Source organism: Mastigoproctus giganteus, chromosome 6 (assembly GCF_048544385.1).
Source record: "Mastigoproctus giganteus isolate SK-2022 chromosome 6, ASM4854438v1, whole genome shotgun sequence".
In the NCBI taxonomy this organism is placed as follows: Eukaryota; Metazoa; Arthropoda; class Arachnida; order Uropygi; family Thelyphonidae; genus Mastigoproctus; species Mastigoproctus giganteus.
Window position 1 is genome coordinate 23356731 of NC_143580.1, and position 25562 is coordinate 23382292.

At 35.5% G+C, this 25562-nt stretch overlaps 1 protein-coding gene across 1 annotated transcript in view; it reads right to left on the reverse strand.

The window, feature by feature from the left end:
• The window catches only part of Top3alpha (topoisomerase 3-alpha), a 129698-nt gene extending 104376 nt beyond the window's left edge, over positions 1-25322 (reverse strand). The window contains exons 1-5 of the mRNA XM_090375031.1: positions 25073-25322; positions 16724-16799; positions 13397-13505; positions 10629-10772; positions 7921-8091 (exon numbers count right to left, since the gene is read on the reverse strand). Coding sequence (XP_090231157.1) covers positions 7921-8091; positions 10629-10772; positions 13397-13505; positions 16724-16799; positions 25073-25290 — 718 coding nt within the window. The 5' untranslated portion in view covers positions 25291-25322. The remainder of the gene's footprint in view (positions 1-7920; positions 8092-10628; positions 10773-13396; positions 13506-16723; positions 16800-25072) is intronic.
• Between the last annotated feature and the right edge of the window lie 240 nt (positions 25323-25562).

Sequence of the window (25562 nt, forward strand, 5' to 3'; positions counted from 1 at the left end):
CGTTTATCCCCCCAAGATAGCAGTTTTCCAATCCACCTAACACTGCCCTGATAGCATCAGCAAATATTCTTGCACCCTTTCTATTTAAGTGTATCCCATCCCTGTAGAAGCAGTCTCTCCTGTTAACAAGCACAGACCAGGCTGAGAAAAATTCTACCCCTTGATCCTTGCACAATCTCTCTCTCTCCAGGGCCGAATTGATTGACAAGGCTCTCATCGTATACTCCCTCCTATCATGTCTGGGCAGAATTGCACACACTTTCAAATTCAACCCTAACTCACAGCTTTTTTTCAACATTGACCTGTACTTGTTAAGTAATTCTGCCCATCTCTTACTCTTAATATCATTAGTGCCAACGTGTACAAAAATATCACCTTTTGTTCACTTAAAAGATGATATCTGCTCTACAATGTCATCAACCTTTGCCCCTGGTCCTGTTCCACCTAACCTTTTTGCACAATATGTTCCCCGTTTCCCTGACAATAGAGTCACCGACAACTAGTTCCTTTGGGACCAGCGCATTCTGCCTTGGGAGTTGCTGCTGTGTTGCGTGATGTTCAAGCACAAGCTCTGGCATTGATGTGGGCAGCTGAGAGCTTGATGGGCCCAGCAATTTAAATCCTACAAGGGTATCCACCCTGTCCTTCAAGCTCTCATATAGGCTCATAACAACGCTGAGTTGCTGCCTGATTTCCTCACACTCCTTACATCGCGCAGACACAAAGACATTCCCCTTGGCAATATCATGTCCCGTTCCTGATTGCTCCACAAACATCAAACAAGCAGTGCATATCAAAAGTTTGTGATTCAGAGGACAACCAGTTCCCTCCCTCAGTTCTCCTCTGAGCCACAGCACTCCCATTAGTTTGAGCCTTTTGCTTTGCTGCTCTGGTCTGAGTCATGATTTCGATTCAATTTCAATCAAAAAATATAACCCTAAACTTATATCCCAATGCAGTTCTAACACTATAATATATATATTTCAGTATCAAGTATTATCTCCAAGTTACGTTATATGACTTTCTTATCTCCTGTCAATTTATGTTATGTTTGTAAAATCTAGGTTGTTATATGTATTTAGTTAAAAAAGTACAATTTAACTGACAATGAAATTTAATAAGATTAGTAAATTTTACTAATTAATTGCTAGTACTATACTATACTAAGCTACAGATTTCTAGTACAGTGATACGTGTTTCGCTATCTAATTTTACGTTAAACCTTACACTATCTAGTTCGAAATATACGTTGTATCGTATAACAATGGCGGCAAGTTACAAACGGTAAATCTACAGACACTAAGTATTAATTAACTTTCGAAATCGCACTATCTAAATTCAAAATAAACCATGGAGCTTGGCTACGTCTATAAGCTACTTATAGAAAATAAATTAATATGCCAATTTAAGTCAATAAAAAAGCAAAAATTTAAGTTTTGTTTGTTTGGTTTAGTTTTATTGGCGCATCAGCAACTAAGGCTATAATGCGCCAAAACCTTGTCATGAAAGTGATAAAAATCTTTCAGTGACCTAACGAATTAGGTCACTAAGTCAGGGTATAAAAACCACGTACATATTTTAAAAGACGAATAGCAGTAAACAAGGTAAAAATAAAAAGATTTTTTAAATATGGTTAAAAAGGTTTACTGATTTCAGGAAACTAAAAATAGCAGACACGTGGTCATTGTCGGATAAAATCTGACTGAGTGTATAAGGCTCAGTCAGATGGTTAAAAGCGATAAAACGAGCATTACTAAAACTGGGACAGTCATATAAAATATGTTTAACGGATAAAATGGTGTCGCATTGCTCGCACATAGGAGGATCATCCGCCCTCAGCAGAAACGAATGTGTCAGATGACTGTGTCCTATGCGGAGTCGGGCAAGAACAACTTCCTCGCTCCGATTCCTGCGCAGACTGGACCGCCATGTTTGTATTAGAGGCTTTATTTGGTATAATTTATTTGTTCTCTCTCTATGCCATAGTTCTTGCCATTGGGAATATATATATTCTCGTATTATTTGCCTGTAGTCTGTATAGGGGACTGACAGGCAACGATTGTTAGTGGGAGCTGCTGATTTGGCTGCAGTGTCAGCCAAATCATTTCCCTTTATCCCAATATGGCTAGGAATCCAGCAGAAGCGAATATCAAATTTATATTTATGAAGAGAATATATCTTCTGCTGAACCCGAGAGAGAACTGGATGACAGCTGCGTCTCAAAGATAATAAAGCCTGTAATACACTCAAAGAATCAGAGTATATTATTGACCTTTGGCATTGAGAAATTCGAATGTGATCCAAGGCTAACTCTATAGCATGCAGCTCTGCAGTGTATATGCTGGATTCGGGAAGAATCTGCTGAGATATTATAGTGTCCGGGAACACAACAGCAGATCCAACGAACGATTCAGACTTCGAGCCGTCTGTGTAGACGGGCAGGAAGTCGGAGTTCTCAGCTCGATGTGCAGAAAAGAGCTGCTGGTAGACAGATGATGAGGTCTCAGACTTTACCCATTTCTTAAGGGAAAAGTCGCACGATGGAGTATGAGCATGCCAGGGTGGAAGAGTTTCTTTTGGTGTTTGTGCAACCTTGTCTACCATGATGTTAAACTCTCTGAGTAGCTCTTGGACACGAATGCCAAAAGGTCGGTTGGCAGTCTGACGGGTATTATATAAGTTTTCCCAACGTGGCTCAAAAACGGATGTCCACGTAGGATGGTCTGGCAGGGATTTCAACTTTAGAGCATAGTTTAAAGACAACTGCTTACGTCGAAGCGATAACGGTGGTTCGTTTGCTTCGACGTATAAACTCTGGACAGGAGATGTGCGATATGCTCCAGTAGCGATACGAAGAGCCTGGTGATGGACAGGATCCAGCCATCGAAGGGCACTGTCTCTGGCTGAAGAATATACCTGGGACCCATAATCAAGTTTGGATCGCACAAGTGCACGGTAAAGCCGAAGAAGCGTGCAACGGTCTGCTCCCCAAGATGTAGAGGAGAGCGAGCGGAGAATATTAAGCCCGCGTGTGCACTTTGTGCGAAGTTGACGGATGTGGTGCAGAAAGGTCAGCTTTTGATCAAATACGAGTCCCAAGAATTTTGTGTCCGCTGCTACTGGAATAGCATTTTGTCCGAGCCTTAATTCAGGTTCAGGATGAAGATTACGCTTGCGACAAAAGTGTACGCAAACGGTCTTCTCCGGCGAGAACCTAAAGCCATTTGCAAGTGCCCAGGAGTTGAGGCGATCAATAGATTTTTGCAGTTGTCTTTCAATAACCCTCATGTTGCATGACTGACAAAATATGCTAAAGTCATCAACATAGAGGGCACTGTTTACGGTAGGAGGAAGTTGTCCTGTGATGGAATTTATTTTGATGGCGAAAAGCGTGACACTTAAAACTGATCCCTGTGGTACTCCCTCCTCTTGACTAAAGGAACGAGAGAGTGAGGATCCCACACGAACTTGGAAAGATCGGTTGGCCAAAAAGTTTTTAATAAAAATGGGGAGTTGTCCCCTGAGACCCAGGCTATGCAGATCTTTTAAGATGCCAAATCTCCAAGTTGTGTCATACGCTTTCTCCATGTCAAAAAACACTGACACCAAGTGTTCGCGTTTTAGGAAAGCATCCCGGATGGATGTTTCCAGTCTAATAAGATGGTCCAGAGTGGACCAGTTCCTTCGGAAGCCGCACTGGATATTGGAGAGAAGGTCATTTGATTCTAAATACCATATTAAACGAGAATTGACCATTCTCTCCAGGACTTTGCACAGACAGTTAGTCAGAGCAATAGGACGATAATTGGTGGTGATTTTTGGATCCTTTCCTGGCTTAGGAAAGGCAAGAACGATTGCCTTGCACCAGGAATCCGGAAACTGCCCTTCAATAAAGATTCTGTTATATAGAAGGAGCAGATTATCCATAGATTTTGATGAAAGATGTTTAATCATTTCATAATGGATGCCATCTGGTCCAACAGCACTTGCTTTGGAAAGAGTGAGAGCTCTTTTCAGTTCCTCTCTAGTGAATTCCCCGTTGTAGGGATAGAGGCCCTTGGACTTGAAGTCAAGTGCCTGTTTTTGGATTTTATGTTTCAGGACCAGGAACTCTGGGGAATAGGAAGATGCTGCGGAGATGTTAGAGAATGTTTCCCCAAGAGCATTGGCTATTGCAGTTGGATCTGCAATAGTGCATCCATTATAATCTACGATTGAAGAAGGGTGGGATGTATATTTTCCCTTCATTTTCCGGATTTTATCCCAGACTACCTTGGAGTTGGTAGACTGGTTAATGGATGATGTAAAACGGATCCATGATTCCTTTTGACTCTGACGGCGGGTATAGCGTGCTTTAGCTCGTGCGCGTTTAAAGGCCATAAGGTTCGTCGTGGTAGGATATCGGCGGAATATCCCCCACGCTTTGTTTTGGGCCCTTTTTGCTGTTGTGCATTGGGAATTCCACCAAGGTTTGGGAAATGGTGGAAACCGGGCAGATGTTTTTGGAACTGCATTCGCAGCTGCTTGGACGATAGCTTCTGTGATGTACGTTACTGCTTCATTGATAGGCTCTTGGCTGACGGTACTGAGATCAAAATTTGCCTGATTTTGGAAGGCAAACCAGTCAGCCTGATCAATCTTCCACCGTGGTAACCTGAAAGGAAGACATGGTCTCCCACTGTGTAACAAGGTTATCACAGGGAAGTGATCGCTTCCGTATGGATTCTCCTCCACTTCCCAAGTGAGTGAAGGGAGTAGAGAAGGGGAGCAGATAGAGAGATCAATGGCAGAAAAAGTACGGGTAGGCATGTGGAAGAAGGTGTTTTTTCCAGTATTCAGAAGGGAAAGGTCATTGTCATTGAGCATACGCTCTATGACTCGTCCCCTTCCGTTGATGTTAACACTACCCCACAGGGTGTTATGTCCATTAAAATCCCCAAGAAGTAAGAAAGGGGGAGGCAACTGCGTTACAAGATCATCAAGGTCTTCCTGGGAGATGTCAGTCCCAGGTGGCAAATAAATAGAGCAGACCGTTAATAGGAATCCCACTGTAAGGCGAATTGCAACAGCCTCTATGCTGGTTGTAATTAGCAAGGGCTGAACTGCGGTCTGATTATTCACAAGGATAGCCACTCCTCCATGGGCAGGACCATCCGCAATTCTATCCTTACGAAAGATTGTGATGTTATGCATGGTGGGATCATCATTTGCCTTTAAATAAGTCTCCTGCAAGCAAAAGCAAACTGGCTCATGCTTTTGCAGGAGAGCCTTGATGTCATCTGTATTTCGCCGGAATCCACGACAATTCCATTGTAGGAATTTAGCCATTATTTTGGCTTGGTGGGTCCATCAGGCGGCTTCCGAGGTGCTGAGGGCTTACTTTTATCAGTCTTGGATTTGTCTTTTTTGGGGAAGAATGGACGCTGTCCCGTGTCCATTTCCTCCTCCGCAAAGAGTTCCAAGACTGATTCATCCTGTACCTCCTTGTTCTCTACATCCATTCTTTCTGTTGTTACTTGAGGCTCTTTACCACTTGGTTTTGGTAGTGGTGGAGCACTAGGAGGTACGGATATAGGAGTGGCAACTGACTGTGTTTTTTTGGTGGGCTTTTGAGAACTCAATAAATAGCGTGCAATCGGGGTGAATGACTCTCTTGGTGGTATAGTCATCTCAGTTTGTGTCCCGATAGTGCTCTTAGCACAAACCTTCTGGGCATATGAAGGTTTCCCGCTATTTACTGGTTGGATACGTTTTCTGGCCTCTGGGTAGGAAATATTCAGCTCTGTTTTCAATTTTTGGATTTCTTTTTCGTCCTTCCACCGCTGGCATGCTCTTGAGTAGGCGGGGTGCTCACCTTGGCAGTTGACACAGGTGGGTTTTGGAGCTGTACATTCCTTGCTCTCGTGGTCTTTCACACCACATCGAGCACAGGCAGGGTTACCACGACAAGATGTTTGTGAGTGGCCATATTTTTGGCATCTAAAACACCGAAGTGGGTTTGGGATATAAATCCTCACTGGGCAGTTTAGATAGCCTGCTTTGATGGAACTTGGAGGCCGTGGGGTGTTAAACGTTAGGATGAGAACTCGGGTAGGGACGAGATTCCCATCCTTTCTCATTGATATTCTTTTGACAGCTGTCACTCCTTGTTCTTTTAATTCAGAGCAGATCTCTTCTTCAGAAACATGAAGAAGGTCCCACTCTGATATGACACCACGTGAAGAATTTAAAGTTTTGTGAGGGGTTACGACGATAGGTATTCCCCCTATGGATGTAGACTTTATGATTTTTTCCGCTTGCTTGGTGGTAGAAGCTTCGACCAAAAGGTCGCCAGAACGCAGTCTTTTTACAGTTTTAGGTGAACCTGCCAACCCTTCTAATCCTTTCTGGATAAAGAAGGGTGACATCTTCCCAATGGACTGCTCTCCGGTGGAATGGAGAATGAGGAAAAGCGGTGTCACTGATGATGGTGTATCCTCAGTCCTGGCTCTTTTTGCAGAGGTGTTTTCTGCGTCATCATTTCGATTAGGTAGGGGCCTTGTTGGGGCCCCAGAAGAAAGATTTAAATTACTCATATGAGTAAAGAGAAAATGTCTGATGCCTAAGTACCTCACCCACCACGGAGCCCTACGAGGGGACGCCCACTCGTGAACTAGCAGGTACTGCGTACACGAATGGGACGCCGAGTTCGCTTAGAGCACCATACCCACGTTACCAATAAGTCTTTATCCCGTCCCAGGACCATAGGGAGGGAGACTTATTGGAACGCAGTTGACCCTAGCAGTATAATACCACCCTCCGATTGATCCCAGTCGAGCCGGTCCGGGACCACCCGTCTCGTCGAAGCAGGGGCCAAAGTGGTGTATTGAAGCTGGGCCCCTCAACCACCAGGATCCCCCTTTCCGCTTCCACGGGTCGCGGCGCACGGCTGCACACACCGGATTTCAAAGATGTAACCCTGAAACCAAGGTATGGGCGTTAGATCCCAGTGATGCTAATCTGGAAACCCAGCAGCGTCACTGGGAGGTCCCCTCACCACGTACAGGTGCCCACGTCGAGGGGAAAAATTTAAGAAAAACTTCTCTATTAGCTGGAGCCATAAAAACTTCGCCTCAATCCTACTTCAGCCAAGCAAACTTAACCAATTTCATAAAAACAATTTCCTGAAATTGCAAATTTCTCAAACTTCAGATGATTATTAGCATTAGCATTAGTAGAGGCATACGATTCAAGAAAGCAAACTTATGCAGCATCAGCCAAAAAAAAAAAAAAAACTCCCATTTTACCCCCCCCCCCCCATTCATTCCAAATGCCTGTCCAGCTCAGTCTTAAATTTATTTAGGCTCTCAACTTCTACAACAAGAGATGAAAGTCTGTTCCACCAATTCCAACTACCCACTGGCTAAAGAAAAATTTGCACACATCTATTCTATAACTGTCTTTCCTCAATTTGAATCTATGCCCCCTCAGGTTCTTAATCTAAGCAAGAGCAAGAATCCTATCATGGACTAATTGCATTTTTTTAAAATTCTTATGTATTATTTGCAAACTTCTATTTAATTTGAATTATTTCATACATATTAGAGTGTTATATCTTTCTTAACTATTGTTATAAAACTAAAAAGCAATATGATTTTATTTGGAACTTGAAAAAAGTACTTTTAAGTTAAATTGTGTTGACCTTAAGTATAAATTTGATCATATGCAGTAATAAATTTTTTAACAGGAATAGTCCCTTAAATGGAAATATTTTTGCAGGTATATTTCTTTTCTGTTCATACATTCAAAATTTAAATTTGCTTTATTCTCAAAATTGTGAAAGAAATTAGAGTGCTAATAAAAAAACATTATTATTAACAACCTTATACATTCTTTATTAATAAAAACACAATTTACAAAGCTAATCCTTTTAAATATTACCTTTAATTTTCCAGAAAGATTCAGCAATAAAAGCCTGAACCTGTTTGTACCTTTCTACAACAAAACCAAGAGTAGGAAATTGACAACTTCCATAACTAACTAACTGGTCTTGAAGGGCCTGTGGGAAAACCTTCTGTAATCGTAATGTCTGAAATCTTGTAAATGCAGCACCTAATAAAAGGAGAGGGAAAAGTGCACAGATAAGCCTTAATTCTATTTGGGAAAATGCTCATAAAAAAATTATAGTTATAAGTTATTTAGAAATATGCTATTAAAAGAAGCAAAAAAAGTAAAATACAATTTATTTAAGAATTATAATTTTATAAAACGTAGCAAAAACAATTAGAAATAGAATTACTTTAGAATTAAAATTTTGTAATATTTTAAGGAAGGAGAACTGGAACTGAACAATACTGTTATCTGTGATGCTATCAGCATCCCATGGTTTTTCACAACAATTTTTAATATTATTGTTGGTCATGAGTTCCAGAAATGTGCTTTAGAAAAATATCACAAAGGCGTTTAAAATTTGTTCTTATAAGGGAACACACGATATGATGAAAGTGTAGTGCATTTTAATGATTTGAATTGGTAACTAATACAATTTACAAACCACACTCATGACCTTTTATATGGCCTTAAGGTCATGCTCGTGACCTTAAAAATTACATTTTTGAGTGATAAATAGCTTAGCTATACAGAGAAAATTTCAACTTCCAAGATCTTGAAACAAATTATCAAAAAACAATGTGTTACTGGGTTCACATTACGATATTTTAACGATACGATGGTGTCTCTGGTATTGATTATTATCGTAAAGCGGGGTACACCGTATTGTATTGCTATGCACATGGCTTGGAATGCGGTATTTATGAATGTTTAACATTCATTTTTTGCAATAATGTTCATATTTTCGATTTTTTTGATACTTGATACCTGGGGGAAAAACTCGTAAACCCGGGAACTCATAAAGCAAAAACTCATAAAGTGAGAACTGTCTGTATACATCTCCACAGCACAGAGAACATATGGATTTTGCAGTGACTGTATCTTCAAATGAATTCAATGTTGCCTCTTTCACTATCTTCTTTGTTTAGTAAAGTCTTCTATTATATCACTCTATAGAGAAATTCCAGAAGGCATCAATTAACACGATAAAAATTGTTAAAGTCATTTAAATGATCAAAATTTGTAATTCTGTTTTGTTTCAACTTTTCTGATAGAGGTAGTAGATTGTCTTCATTAATGTTTTGATCACTACCAGAAAATTTTCCAATTTATAAACAGATTTCCAGAAACAATTATTTCAAATATAGTCTTACAATTGCGTTATACAGTGGAACTATGACTTCCACATCTCTACAATATAATTTTTGATAAATCATCGATAGAACGTGCCTCCATAGCCAGGTGGGCAGGAGCAGCAGTGTGTAGCACACGCTTCTTGATCAGACCGGGGTTCGAGCCCGTGACCACCAAATACAGAGGATGCGGAAAGCTCAGGGAATGACCACCGCATATCCCCGGAGCAATATGGCCTTAGTTGCTAATGTTCCTAAAAACCCAACAACAACAACATCGAGAGAACACCATAGGCTTTCCTGGCTACCAGTTTACACTGCTCAGAAAACTTCATATCTGCTTGCATTATAATTCCCAGATCCTTTTCTTTCTGTACTGTTTTTAATTCAACCCACCAAGTGAGTAATTTATTTTGGATTTGCTATTCCCCAGGTGTAAGACCTTGCATTTTACTGCATTAATACATAGCTGCAACTTTTCTGACCATTCTTGCAGCCTGTTTAAGTCATTCCAAAGGAGTGCTGCTTGATATTAATCATTAGGTACTCTACCAATCTTTATGTGTTTGCAAATTTTGACATCAAGCCTTCTCATTGATGATCCCATTGATAATCTAAACAAGAGAGACAGGGGAGAAACTGAACATCTACAGCAATTGCTCTCATATAAGTATTGTTTTTATAAAATTTGATGGTCTAAATTGAGGGAATATACTGCAGAAAGAGAACACAGTGGATTTGGAGATGAGTGGACTAACTTTGCTCGATACATCTGCAAAGCATACCGCAATCAGTTCATATTATTATATACATGAAATTTTTGTATGTAAATGTTTGTAAACTTAACTTTAAGATAGCATTTACTCACTGTGGCCATAGTCTTGTTATATCCATACCAATTACAACCATGTTCAACTGTACTAATATTATGAAAATTATACTTTATTTTTTGAGTTCACATACAGCACTGTCAATTAATAAAGGAAAAATGACAAGAATTCTAAAATACTATAAGGATTTAAATTGGGGGGGGGGTCACATGATTGTTAACATATGTAATCATGTAACAATCATGTAATCAAAGTCACATTTTAAACATGCAACCATAACCAGGATAAATAAATATAAACAATGAACGACCCCAATATCAAACAAAATAAATAATCTAAATCTAGAAATTCTGGGTTCATTTAAGTGTAATTTATACATCATGCTTTGCATCCAATAGAAACAGAATCAAATTATCAAAGTGCTATTGTGATAATTTTATTACTCATATTATATTATAATACCATTATAATATAATATAATGCTGGCCATTCAATCTGACTGGAAAATGTTATCAATCCATACACAGTTTTAAATAGCTATTTTAATTAAAATGTCACTAATATGAAATCAGCCTACCAATTCTCAAATCCAATTCCCTCCTTACAGTGACGGCTTCATTCTGCTTTGAGTCAGGAGGAACGAGATTCTGACAAGCACGAGTTACTGCTTGAGGAGTTATTTCAGAAAATTTAGCCCTCAAAATTTTGACGTTGGATCTTACTGCAATTAGAAAAATAAATTCATCACTAAATTACTATTTCAGTTATTTCATGATACATTCTTAAAAATAAGTTAGCAACTGTTTTTTGCTAGTAACTGTTCCATTGGTAAAAATCTCACTATTCCCTCAACATAAAATTTTGCAGCATTTCTGACTACTGACAGATTCGAAAAATTTATCATAATTAAAATAATTTTTTTTGGTGGCAACACTTATTCTAACAACTTATTCTATACAGCAGGCCCCCGTTATAACGCGGTTCGCTTTACGCTGATTCGCTATAACGCTGTTCTTATATTATAACCCGTATCTGACTATAACGCTGTCACAGATCACTATAACGCTCTTTTACAGATTACATTTTTGACATATTTAACGAAATCGTTTCATTTGATGGAGTCGATAGCTTGAAAATGAATAGCAAAACAGCACTAAAACGTTTCCCACGCCGACTTGAGCAATTTTCCCACGCTCAGTGAAATTTTCTCTCACGCTAATTTAAGTACAGTCACTTGTTACGTAGTTCCGAGATCAACATTTTAAAAAATGATCAAATATATTGCTTGTAATATTTGCGTTATATGCATTTATCCGAAGTCTAGTTAGTCATCACTCAGTACAATATTAGACATCGTGCGTAACGGACACTTTACTTGAACATTGTATCATAATTAATTCAACCAACGCAGTTATATTTTCGAAGAGCTAATAATGACCGACAGGAATGAAAATGCAACAACGTCTGGGCGCAGTACGAAGACTATAAATGTAAGAAAAAGACTGAATTTGAAAATTAAATTAGACGTTTTGAAGCGAATCGATTCCGGTCAACGACAAGCGGATGTGTGCCATAATTTAGGACTCGCAAATTTAACTGTAAGAACAATTATGAAAAAATAAAGAATTAATTTTAGCAGCGGGAAAGATAGCTGTTCCACTGCAAGCAACTAGGACTAGACCGGCTATTAGGATTGAAATGGAAAGACTAATTTTTTTGAAGATAATATTCCAATGCAGAATTCAGTTAAGTTAAATATTAAAAAGAGAGAGAGAGACAGAAAGAGATTAGCCAATATGATGATCTGAAGAAAACTCGCCTAAAAAAAAAAAAAATGTGGAACCATTTAAAACTAGTAGAATAGATTTAAAATCCCGGGAGAAGCCGCTAGTGCAGATTAAGGAGCCGAAACTTTCAAAAAAGAACTTGTTAAAATTATTGAAGAGGGGTATTATGTGTTATACTTCTCAACAAGTTTTTAACATAGATGAAGCAGGACTTTTGTGGAAACAAATGCCTAAAAGAAGTTTCATATTGAAAGAACAAAAAACATGCCAAGTTTCAAAGCGGCGAAGGATCGGTTGACTTTATTGTTGGGTAGTAACGCTGCGGGCCATTTAAAATTAATACCCCTTTTAGTTTATTTGGAAGAGGGCCAAAGTTCAACTCAAAATCCACACATTTTTCATGATTAAATTCATCCATTAAATTAAATCAATTAGTTAATCAATTAAATTAAATCAATCATCCATTAAATCAAAATCAATTTAATTGGAATTTTGTTTACTTTTGAGACGCAAGTAGTTACCACATAATTATACGTATGTAATGCAGAATATTTTATATGTGCAAATATTTGAATATTAAATATTTTGACCGACATTTGTGCATCTTTTCATTACCGTTTATTATTGATTAGGAAATATCCTATGGCACCGACCGCAGCTCACAAATACATATGTTACCTTATGGGAAAGCGGCGCTCGCTTAGCGCGGATTCACTTAGCGCTCTGTTTTTCCGGAACGAATGATCAGCGTTAAGCGGGGGTCACCTGTACACTTATTATAACAACTTCAATGTTCAAACTCAAGTTAATTCCTGTAAAATACTACCATAACAGAATTACAGTGCCAGAAATTCAAAAAATGAGTGCTCAAAAAGGTACAATTTTCCTTTAACAAAAAAGGGAATTCAACTCATGTTACAAGTGCTGTTAAATGCCTATTTTGCATTTCTTTTCATATTTAATTTTCTTACAGGAAAAATAATAAAAAATAGAAAATTTCACTTGAATAATTGCAAAATGTTAAAAATTTAGCAAAAGAACTAAAAAACTGTTAGAGCAAAGCAAATTAAATCAGGATTTTGATATGAGGGTCTGGAAATAACAAAAGAAATAATATAGTTATCCATGAGGCATTACATTACTGTTAAGAATAAGTTATTTTAGGACTGCACAGTGACAATATTTTGACTTTAAAAACCATATATTAAATCAGAGTATTGATGATGAATGTAATATGAGTAAACCAATTGCTTTGCTATTGATTTTCAGTTAATGCAGTATCTCCCATGTCTATCAGAGGATTCAATTTAATCTAATACTATGGATAGAAACAAAGATGAATGCAATATGGAAAGATGAAACAGAAGAACAAAGTAAAAAATAAAATAATGATAAAAAATATTGATATTTCTATGTCACATATTAAGGCCAAAAGAATACAACTGATCATAGCAATTCATTAAAATTCTAACTGAAAATTTCCCATATAACCAAAGTACAATATAATTTGCTACTGTTAAAATGTATTATCTAAAATTAATCAAAATAAATAACCTACCTTTTGTGCATACATCAATAATTTCAAATCCAATACTTTCTCCTTCTCTATCACAATCAGTCCATATTATTAAGTATCCACAGGTCCTTATTTCTCTTTCTAATGTTTGCTGCAAAAACATACAAAAATATATTTAATATTCTGTCAAAATATAAATAAATACAAAAATACAATATTTAATAATCATCTAAAGAGTACTGCACTAAGCAAAATATATACACTTCAGATACATTTATTTTAAAACTTACAAAAGTTCTTTCTTGGCAATTTTTGCTCTTAAACCTATCTAGAAAAAAAAAATTCCTTTTCAAAGGAATTTTTTCTAGATAGATTTTTTAATTTTTTTCTTTCATCAGTGGCAGATTACACAAGTGGATAGCTGCCCCACCATAGTGGCTGTCCATATACTGAAATATGGGATACACAAAAGTTGGAAAAGAGCAGCTGTCCACATGCTTAAAAGCAGCCAGGGGTATAAATCCCACCTGTCACTAACTTAATCTAAACAGCAAAGAATACACATCAGAATATGTTGTGCACTGAAAAAGTTACTGAAATCACTTTTTTTTTCTTTTTTTTTACCAAATTGCTTTTTTTTTAGGAAAATAAGTGAATTTGCATACTATCAAATGGCATTTCTTTCAAGTGGTTTTCTTGAGCAGTAGCACATTTTTTACCAGTAACTATAAAGTTATTGAAAACAATCTGGAGCAAAAAAGCTGTGAATGTCAAGGTTTAGGTATACTATCATCAGCAAAATTGCAGATGGGATTTCCAGTCAATAGGTCACTAATATACAGAAGGAAATGAATCCTAAGATATTTCAGGACAAGTTGAAAAGGCTGAAGTTGAGGAGTTATTTGTTATCACAATCAGTGAGTAATCAGAGAAGAAAATTGTGCACTCAATTAAAAATGGCAAATGATAGACCATAGGACAAAAGCCCTCATGCCAAACCCTGTAACAACAAAGGTGAATTAAAAAACAGAGAAAAATAATTTTCATATGAAAATAATGTATTTTTACACGAACAGTTTCTGCTGCACCTCTCACTCCAAATTTCTGGTTGCACCACTGGCCAGTCACATATCAATACAATATTAGGAGCAACTACAAACTTTTCTTTAGAACTGGTCCATAGGCAAGCCAATATAATAGAGGAGATTTCTTTTGGATTGATAATAATAGAACTCTCAATGACAATCATTAATCAAAGTGAGAGGGCTGAAGGTAATATAAAAGGTAGATGCTGAGGGACTTCTTTTAAAATTCTGGACAAATTCCCAGAGAGAAATTTTATAAAATTATTCTCTGGGAATTATGGTTTTCTGGTACTGCTACTAATCAACTTCCATATCCCTCCGAGGCCAACAAGAAACCAACAGACTTCTTACATCCACCCATCAGTACTATTAAGAAATACAATCCTAAGAAGAAACTATTACAGATTCATTAAGAGTCTCCTGTAATGAAACTAGATTTTCTGCTCCCCCCCCCCCACTTTTCAGATATAAAAATTAAACCGAGAAAAATCTGTTCTATTATTTTTGGTAATTTACAACACCAAACCACATAGCAGTGAGATCCTTATTTCTTGAGGATGACAAAATATTATTCTTACTTGCATATAAAACAGTTAATTTCTATGTGAGATATTTTCATATATCAATAATTAGATTTCAGAACTACAAGCAGTTCACAATTCTATGAAATATGAAGGATTTCATTTTTTAATGAATAGATAGGAGAGTGAACAGCTGTAGGAAGATAATCCAAATATAAATTCAAGAAATTGCCTAAAGCAATGAGGGGGTTCACTGAGAAAAGAGGGCTATGAAAATGCAAGCATGGATTGGGGAAATTGCTATCCCTTGAGATTGTGCTTGGTTATGATAAACCTTGTAATGTTTATAATTGCACACAATACAAGTTTAGTATCTTTGACTTATTAAAGATAAATTCTCTAGGATATACAAATGTCTAAAAGTCATAAAATGCATGCAATCAAAGTTCAAATGCAGTTTCGAGATGAAGTTCTACAGTTCAAACACAAAGATATCTTCATTATGTATCCCTCATTAATATAGTGCACGTGCATAGATACACAAAATAAAACAAATGTCAATTATAAGACAAATGACAGTTAGGTTATTTGACTTTAATTTGTAATTTTGAAAGAATTAGATTAAACTCTTTCAGATTGATTCCTTAGGAATGCTAATTACTGCTACCAGTTATCCTTGTTTATATGTACAAATATATTTTGTTGCATTGCTTAAATTATATATTTCTTAGATATGCAAAGCATATTTAATTCTTAAAAATATATACATCTGTAGATGCAAAACTGATTATCACAGTTTTTATTCAATTTATGATCATACCCGACAACTTTTAGAAATTGAAAATCGGAAGAAGAATTTTCACAGAGATCCTCCAGAATGGCTTTCTGGTACTGTTCAAACATGTTTCTACTTTTCTTCCAAATTAATGGAACTAATTAATTCATATATGCTGCAGCAAGTGAATTAAAATGTGTGTGTTGCCTTGAAATGCCATAAACTATATTTTAAAATTCTTTGCTTCATTTATTTATTTAAATTTTTTTTTTTGGTTTGGTTCAACAACATAAGACAGGTGCAATATCCAAAAGCTGAGAATGAATAAATGCAGAGCCCACAGACAACTTACTTCGTTATCACAGTGGCATCAGCCAGCCATGTCTGAAAATATGAGATTCACAATAGCTGATGTTTCCCTGATGAGGGGTTTACTGTATTTCTTCAACCCTTTCATTCTTTCTTTATGTCATCTTTTATATTTTTTCATTTTCTCCTTGAAGTGAGAGTTGAAGTCTGCTTTTAGGTTTGCACATATATGGACATCTTGCCTTATTCTGGGTGCATTTGCACCACCTTGTGGAAGGTTATATATTGTTCTACTTCCCAGAATGGTAATGGCTTTCAATTTCCTTCTTTTTCTCTCTCTCTCTCTCTTCAGCATTTTCCTTTGTTTGTGTAGGCTATTTAATCACAACCTGACTGCAGATAGGAATAGCACCTCATAAGCATTATCCTGTTGCAGTTTGCAGCAAAATTCCCAAGTGGTATGAAGTGTTAGTTGTCACTGTTCACCTTTACTCAATTACACCATGTTTTTCTTCATGTTTCAAATATTTATAACAAGTCCTTTGTTTTTGTGTTGCAAGAAAATAAATCGTAAAGAATTTTGGTTTGGCACTCTCAGATAGTTAAATAAAAATTGATGCGTTTTATATAAAAATACCTGTGGATAACAAAATAAATTTCAGCAACTTGACATTTTTACCTTGATATTAACATAATTTTCTTCACAGTTCCAAGTAACAGGTGCATGAAATAAAGTTACTGGATTACATGACTGCCTATAAATAAAAAAAAATTAAAAATTAGAAGTTTTATTACATTAAATCTAACATTACAAACGTAAGTCATTATATCATTATAATGAGTCAACATTATTAAGTATTAGATAATATATTTTAAATGATTAAGATATCCTAAAATTACATAATTATGAAAGTAACTGACTATTTCATAAATAATTATGCAAGTAGAAGTTACATAATATGCTATTGGTGGGAAGAAGATAGTTGCATGAGTGCAACTTAAACAGATTTTTTCATTAATAAATATCTTTATTTGTCTACTGAAATTCAACAACAGAATTTCAAAATATAAGCAAATTGCAGAAGCCATAGACATTACAACATTTATTATTCAAATAAATATTCAAGCTGACTGCTATTAATAATTTTGATTTCCTTTAGAAATAGTTAAACATTTTACCAGATGACATGGGAGGGATGGGGTTGGGGAGAGAGCCCTCACATCCTTCAATGCACAAATATTTCATTTAAAATGTGAAAAACTTAGAAAACTAAGGGATGCCAAAGTACTATCTTATTCAGATCTATCCTTATCCATGTCCTTTATTGCTAAAAGTTTATTTCTACAAAAGTAAATTTTTCTGCACACAAGGCTTGCCACCTATGTGTTGATCACACAGTCCCTGCTCATTTCAATGGCCATTATCACCATATGAACAGAGGCACTATAATTAATCTTCTTCTTCTTTAAATTTCATTTTTGGGAGTTTGCTGGTTAACAAATACAAAGTTTCTTTGTCCCTAGCATCAAAAGCTATATTGGATATATCCAAAGTATAAGAGGTGCTAATCATTACAGGAACACAAACTAGGCTGCTGAAAGTTGCCTATTACACAACCATATGAAAAAACAAAAAAGTCAATCTCCAACACAGCTGTTTTGGAAATTCTTGTTACCTCATCAGCGAAGAGCTAGGTACGAACATAAAAACCCAAAGTGAATACAATCATACACAACATCTTTTTATTCAGACTGGGTACAACCATTATGACACAGGATAAACTAAAAATCCCTAATATACAAAAAAAAAAAATAATAATAAATAAAATAAAAAAGGGGAAGCATGACTCTCTAAAATACATGAACTGGAAATCCCTACTAATATGTACATTAGTTCAGATTTAGAATGGTTAGCTTCACTTTAAAGTCTTTCTGTTCACGCCTAATTCTTCGCTGATGAGGCAACAAGAATTGCAAAAACAGCTTTATCGAAAGTGGCATTTGTTTTCATATGATGGTTAATAGTAATCTTTCAACAGCCTGTTTAATTGTGTTTACATAATGATTAACAGTCATGTGCTTGAGGTATATACAATATGTTTCAAGCTAATATCATATTGTGCATACCTCCTATGGTGTCCCTAGCATCATGAATTATTTTTCTCAGCATTCAATTCAATCCACTCCAGTCTCTTAGATCATCCATTCATCCTCTGGATCCTAATATCTTACTCTCCAGTGCAACTTCATATTTCTTTCCTCTGAGGATGTGCCTGCAGTATGCTGATTTTCTCCTCTGTATCATCTTTATTAGGTATCTGTCTTTGCCATTTGTAGAACTTTTTCATTACTAACTCTGCTTGTTTATTTAAATTTCATGATTCTCCATAAGCATTGCATCTCAAGTGTCTCCAATCTTTTTTTATTTATAAAGGTTTCTCATCTATATAGGCCAATAAAGAATTCCAAAGTCCTGATTCTTAATCCCATTGTGGATTTTTCTCATTTGATCGAATCTGTGTTTTGATTGTCCTATACATAATGTGATTTCTTTAGTTTGATTGTTGTTTGAGTAGAATGACTTTCCTAGGTAGAAGTTGCTGACCTATTCTATATTTCACTTCTGCAGAGGATGAATAAAGCTATTTTTTGTTTATTGATGCACATAATTTTTAACTGTAAGGTTTTGGCTCCACTTTTAATTCCCTTTGAAAGGTAGCCATGATAACTGTGTTGTCTTCACATCTCAGGTTTTTTACTGTGGTTCCATTTATTTTGATGCCTCCATCTATTTCATTCAGAGCTTATAGTATTATTTTTTTCTGCATATAAGTTGTACAAAACTGGTGTTACGGTGCAGTTAGGGCCTACAATACTGATATTCCGGGATCCCAGTCATTTTTTTTCAGGATTTTAAATACCGGTATTGATACAGAAATACCGGTTTCTCGGTACTAATTTAAAAAATAATTGTTTATGATTTATTCACATAAAGGTTATAAAATCGACAACAATAAATCATCAATATCACAGAATTTGTAACAGAAGGATTGTTATACATAATACAAATGCAATGGAAACCTGAAAACATGAAACTGTAAGACACTGTAATGCTAATAACACAAAATCTTACAAATATATTTCTCTTAGTAAGTACAGCGTGTGTGTGTGTGGAAGTAAAGAACTTAAGGAATAATGAAAATATCATTACGAAAACATTTCCATTAATGGAAGTAGGCCTGGTGGGGCACTTAAGGAATATGGTAAACAATGGCATGGCAGGTGCGGAAAGGTTAAAATTAAAAGCTCCTGAACAATAGTTTATTCCCTCTATTACACCGCTACTTGAGGATGCGACACTTAGTGCATTTTGGGAAAGGGCATCGGTATGGAGAAGTTCAAATGTATTGTCAGCAAGTGACCTAGAGGCAAAAGATGAAAAAGTTTCGTCCTTTGTTGGGAAAAACATTGTTTTTTCTGACAATTTCCTTCAGACTGGAAGAGCTATACAGCAGAATTCAACCAAAAAGAAAGACTTCACCGCACTCCATGGAAGGAATCCCACCGTGAAAGAGAAGAAAGGTAAGTCCTCTGAACTGTGTTGTATTGAAAAGGGTGCTTAGATAAAACTGTAATTATTTTAAAGTAAGGATTAAGTTCAAGAAATTTCGAGAAATTTATAGAAATGTTTAGTATGGGTTGATTTATTGGTTGAAGTTGTAAAGAAAATTGATATTGCTAAATTAAGAGAGAGAGATATATATGGAATTAGTATTAAGTCAGCTTATGGATTGCTGTTGTGAAGAGAATTGATATTGCTAATTAAGAGAAATATGAGGAAATTATTAAGATTGAATTAGTTGTTCGCAGCTGTAGAGAGAGTTGATATTGTTAATTGAGAGAAATTTTATAGAAATGATAGCATGTATTAACAGATTAAATGAGAAAAATGAATAAATTAGTTGTAAATGAAAAACAGTTATGTATATACTTGTAAATAGTTTTGTATGATTGTGTGTGTGTTATATGGGAATATCCCTCAGCTCCTGGAAATTCTCATTTATTAATGCAGTCGAGTATCTTGTGGGCCTTAGTGCTTGAGGGGAGCTGCTGTATGAAAATCATAACAATGGCCACTGACAGCAATACTAAGGTACAGGGAAATAAAAACTAATAAATAAATTGTTTGTTGTTTGGTTTTTAGGAGCATTAGCAACTAAGGCCATATTGCTCCGGGGATATGCGGTGGTCATTCCCTGACCTTTCCGCATCCACCGTATTTAGTGGTGATGGGCTCGAACCCCGGTCTAATCAAGAAGCGTGTGCTACGCACTGCTGCTCCTTTCCACCTAGCTACAGAGGCACCTAATAAATAAATAAATAACCCCAACATCTTAGATTTGGTTTCCTTATCAAGCTTAGACGTCAGCCCCTTTCTTTCATTAATACGGATATAGTGCCATAAAAAGTCAAAAAGAAAATAAGATTTTTTGAAGATGAAGGAATGGGGGGGTTAAACTGCAACTCGTCTATGACTATCTCAGTACAATAGAACCAACCAGATTAATGCAGTCAAGTATTTTGTGAATCCAAGAGGATGTTTTCTGCCGCTAATTAAATATGTACCAAAATTAGATCCAGTTTTTAGAATAACTGTATATTAAATAATTTTTTGTTATAATATTTATTATTGTAATAAAAGTTTTATTTAAAACATGAATTCAAGTAATTACTTGTTTTTTTTTCTTACTTTATTGCACCTAACTGTCATCAAAATTTATTGAGAAAAATGTTGGGTTTTTTCTTGGAATACCAGCATCCTGGTTTCATAAATTAAAAATACCGAAATACCAGTATTAAGATTTTGGCCGGTACTGCAAGTTCTAGGTGCAGTCTTGTCTCACACCTTTCCCAAACATAATCCAGTCCATTTCCACCTTTCCCATCCTAACCTTGGTCTTCCAATTCCAGTAGGCATCTTTCATGATTTTTAAATCCCTAGAGTCCAGTCCTATGTTATATAAAATTTCAATTAGTTTGTCATATCTGATTTTGTCATGTGCCTTCTTGTAGTCTATAAATCACAGTAAAAAAAGGGAAATTCATTTCATGTGCCTTTTTTGCAATTTGGCAAAGTGTGAAAATAGCTTCTCTCATTCCAATCCCTCTCCAAGATCCAAATTAGGTATTTCCAATTAAATCATTCACTTTTCCATAAACTGTGCTGTCTATTATTTTAAGTTGGATTTTGCTCACTTTGATCAATAATCTGATTGTGCTGTGTTCTGCATGGTTGTATATTTGGGTTTCTTAGGTATGGGGATGATTGTTGATTCATTCATCTGTAAATATCACTATAGATGAATAATTATCTATAATACTTACAGATGAATGAACTATAATTAATATGTACACTAAAAATGTTACATATACTGTTGCCATGACTTATGACCAATGAACAAAAGCTCACCCGGCTGCTGTAACTGTGATATATCACCATACAGTTCTTGCATCAACAGACCTATATGAGGATCAATATCTTCCATTCTCAATGTCCATATCTCCTGCTCCATAAAATGCCACACTCTGATCAGACATTGTACCAAGCTTTTCTTTAAATCAATTCCTACTCTCACATAACATTTTCCATTGCTTCTCAAAAGCTTTTTTTTTTTGTCCAATGCAGTTGTGATATCTGTGGGAGACACATTTCAAATATATACAAAATACAGGAGAAAACCAGAGTGAAGCAGATTGAGTAGACAGGATTTTTGCACTCACAAAAATATATATACAAAATATAGGAAATATTTTGTATATATATTTTTGGTCTGTATGTTTGCACTCGCAGACATACCTGAAAATTAGAACTTAACACTGCATACAGTCACATTATATATAAAGTGCTATCTATGATGTAAAGTTTTCAAGTTACACAGCTATCTGTACCAGAGCATAAAATGAAATAAATTTTAAAAAAATCTTTCAGCTCAGCATAATCCCCCTCAAAAATAAATGAACTTTGTTGGGGGGGGGGGGGGGTCAATTGTACGAAACCATTCTGTTATTACCATCCTTACCTCACTATTCTTCCCAAGACAAGTATTCTAGGCAAGCAGATTGAAGCAAATCATAAATGGCAGGCACTACACCATAGGGTTATTAAATAGAACAGTGCAATGTTCTGATGGAATAACGTATGGTGACACAACTTTTTCCAACTTTTCATTTTTATTGCAATGCACAACTCGTGAATTGAAGTTACATAAATTTCTTGTATAATTTGCCCTACACCAAATATTCAATCAAATAAAACACACTAAACATGCAAAAAAAAAAAAAAAAAAAAAACCCCTAACATTATAAACTTTGTCACCAACTGATTGAAACAGGAATTTTAGACGAGGAGATCCTCAATGCTTATGCCACAATAAAAACATACATGCAATATGTCTCAAGATCCTACAAAAGTTGTCAAATATCACTTTGATCTAATCAGCTTTCAACATTTATGTAGTTCATCTTAGTAATATTTTCATATCCTATTTGTCAGTCAATATAAACTTTACTATACCAAAACTAAATCCCATGATTTAAATTGTTCAGATTGTGACTAATCAGCTTGCCATCACCCTATCATATACTGATGTCAGTCTACCAATATGAGGGCTTCATATTGGTAGACTGACTTCATATTATCTTCAGAAGAATGTATAGAAAACTACAAGCATGGGAAAACTGCCAGAAACTTACCTGTATCTTTCATACAATAGGTCAATAGCTTGACAATCTCACTATATGATATTCATCTCGCATTGGTTTTTATTAATAATGATTGACAACTATTATCAATAAAAGCGTCATAAATGACAACTATCATAAATCAAACTTTACGTAACAAATTCCAAGTTTTCATTCAACCCTTATTAAATGTCATTGTTTCTTAAATGCTTAATTAAAAACTAACCATTAAATATTCTATTTTAGTAACCAACATTATCTAATAGTTATATTAAGATTGGGTATTTAATAGGTCTTAGCCTCCATATGATAATCTCTTTAAGTCATGGTGATGTCCATGTGACATTGTTTCCTAAATGCTTAATTTAAAACTAACCACTTAATTATTATATTTTACATAACCTAACCTTATTACATAAGGTCAGGTTACCTAAAATAAAATAAGGTTTTTTTTTTTTTTTTTTTGATTTGGTAGTTGTTGGCGCATCGGCTTCAGTGGCCATATTGCACCTCCCAAGGTTTTTTTGCAGTACTTTGATCCAAGCCCGAGGCGGGAATCGAACCCGCGACCTTTGGGTTGCCGGGCAGGTACTTTACCCACTCGGCTAGCCCGGTCGGCCTATAAAATAAGGTAATTAGTAGTTTGTTTACAAAATGCTTAATTAAAAGCCTATGTTATTAAGTAAGGTTCTTATTAGGTTTTAAGAAAACAACTTACAATTTTGTCACAAAGCTTGATTTTAGATATCAGTGATAATGTTTTGACAATAGTTGTCAGTCATGATCAGCAGAAACCAATGACAGACAAAGAATATACAACAAGACTGTCAAGCTACTGACCATCGTATGAAAGTTATTGATAGTTTCCTCTTTTCCATACTTGTATTTTGTCCTTATATTAAATCTAATTATGTTAAATTCACATGAACATTCATGTGTTCAATGGGGCATGTTCCCACATCTCCCAGATTTTCAGATTTTCTTTGTTGGCAGGATCTGCAAAATAATAAAATCAGACTTATTTGGTTCAAATTAAATAAAACCTGATTCAGATCAAATAAACAAAGTATGTGTTTGATGGATGGTGAATCAAATCATCTGGAGATAAGATTCAAAAATACAGTCAACTGGTATGTTGACACAACAATTATAACAGATTAGTCATTGATATCAAGAAGTATTTCTATATGGAAAGGCTTCAGTTTTCTGGTTGCAAAATCTCAAGAACAGATGTCTGTGGGCACTTCATTGAGATATTTAAGACAGAAAGGCTTAAGTGAAATAAAGGGAATCTAAACTCTTTCCCCATGTGGCATATAACTAGAGGATATACACTTAAATTAACCCATTAGTTGTTACCCCCCCACACACACACACACACACACAAAAAGCTGTATTCATCAGTGCTTGCTGATGAACTTGAATTTGACACTTTGGCTAGTGGGCTAAAGAAGGATGGCTGTACACCAAATAAGAGAAAGTTTTCTTTTAGTAAAAGGGTTTCAACTACTGGAATAAATTACCACCTGATCTTGTGGGGTAGAGATCATATGGAAATTTAAGGAATAGTTGGCCAGATACCTGGATGTCAGCAAGCAAGTTCCAATATACAGTGCAGGCCATGTCAGTTTACCAAGAAATAATTTGTACAATTTAAATCTTAAAGACAGTTTTGTGCCCATATTACTTCATTAATATCATATATTTACATGATGATATTCATTACAAAAAATGAACTGTTCAAATTGTTTTTAGTAATTTATTTATTCATAAATTGCATCTCAACTCAGTAAACTGACAACATATGACTCATCCTGTACTTATTCTTATCCTGAAGAGCTGTAGCACATTTGTTAGGAAAATAATGTTTAAGTAAAGAATATAAGTTCAAGGAATGAATGAAGTAAACCACACAAAAACCAACAATGGTTCAGGGCTCTACAGAGGGCTTTACCTTCAGCCCAAGTGCATAAAAAAAAAAAAAAAAAATCTTTATTAGAGAAATCTGCTAGTCTATAATGGGAAATGAACCTCGGGCCTTTTCCAAATAAATGACATACCAAAGGCATCACCATAGAGGACTGTACTCTAATAGTCAGAACTACTGCTGCTTAGTGATACAAATTTATTTCTATTCAGGGTGATATACAAGATAAAATATATATATATTTAATTATCATTTAAATACCTGTTAACTAATGCAAAATGTTTAAATAAAATAATTTTCTTCAATTATTTCTTACAATTTTGCTTAAATACACAAGTATTTTCATATTTAAAAACTTACCACTTCCTATAAGAACTCATAAATTCCAGATTTAAAAGATGACCTGACACTGATGTCATTAACATTAGGCATCTTTGATTAAATAAATAATAATCAAATTCATAGATATAATTAAACCTCGAGAGTCCCTCTTTTCTTCTATATCTTCCACCCGACATGATATCAGCCAGATGTTTTGCAGCATCATTTTTTTCTGCTACATTTAGAATACGAAGCATCTCTTTATTTTCACAACTATCTGCTTTTGTTGCCTCTTCCTCCCCTTTAAAAGTACAAAAATTTGCTTTTTGCTCCAACGACCATGGCAATTTGTGTTTATTGGGAGTAAACAAAATATCTTTTCTTAGCTGTCCATGAACATCACCAAGAATAAAAAAATCACGTTTTACCCTGAACTTAATGCAGTATAACAAAGAATAGCTGCGGAGTTTTTCTGAATATTTCTGAACAGTTGACCTATAGGCATATTTTCCCTCAATATCGGTAATAC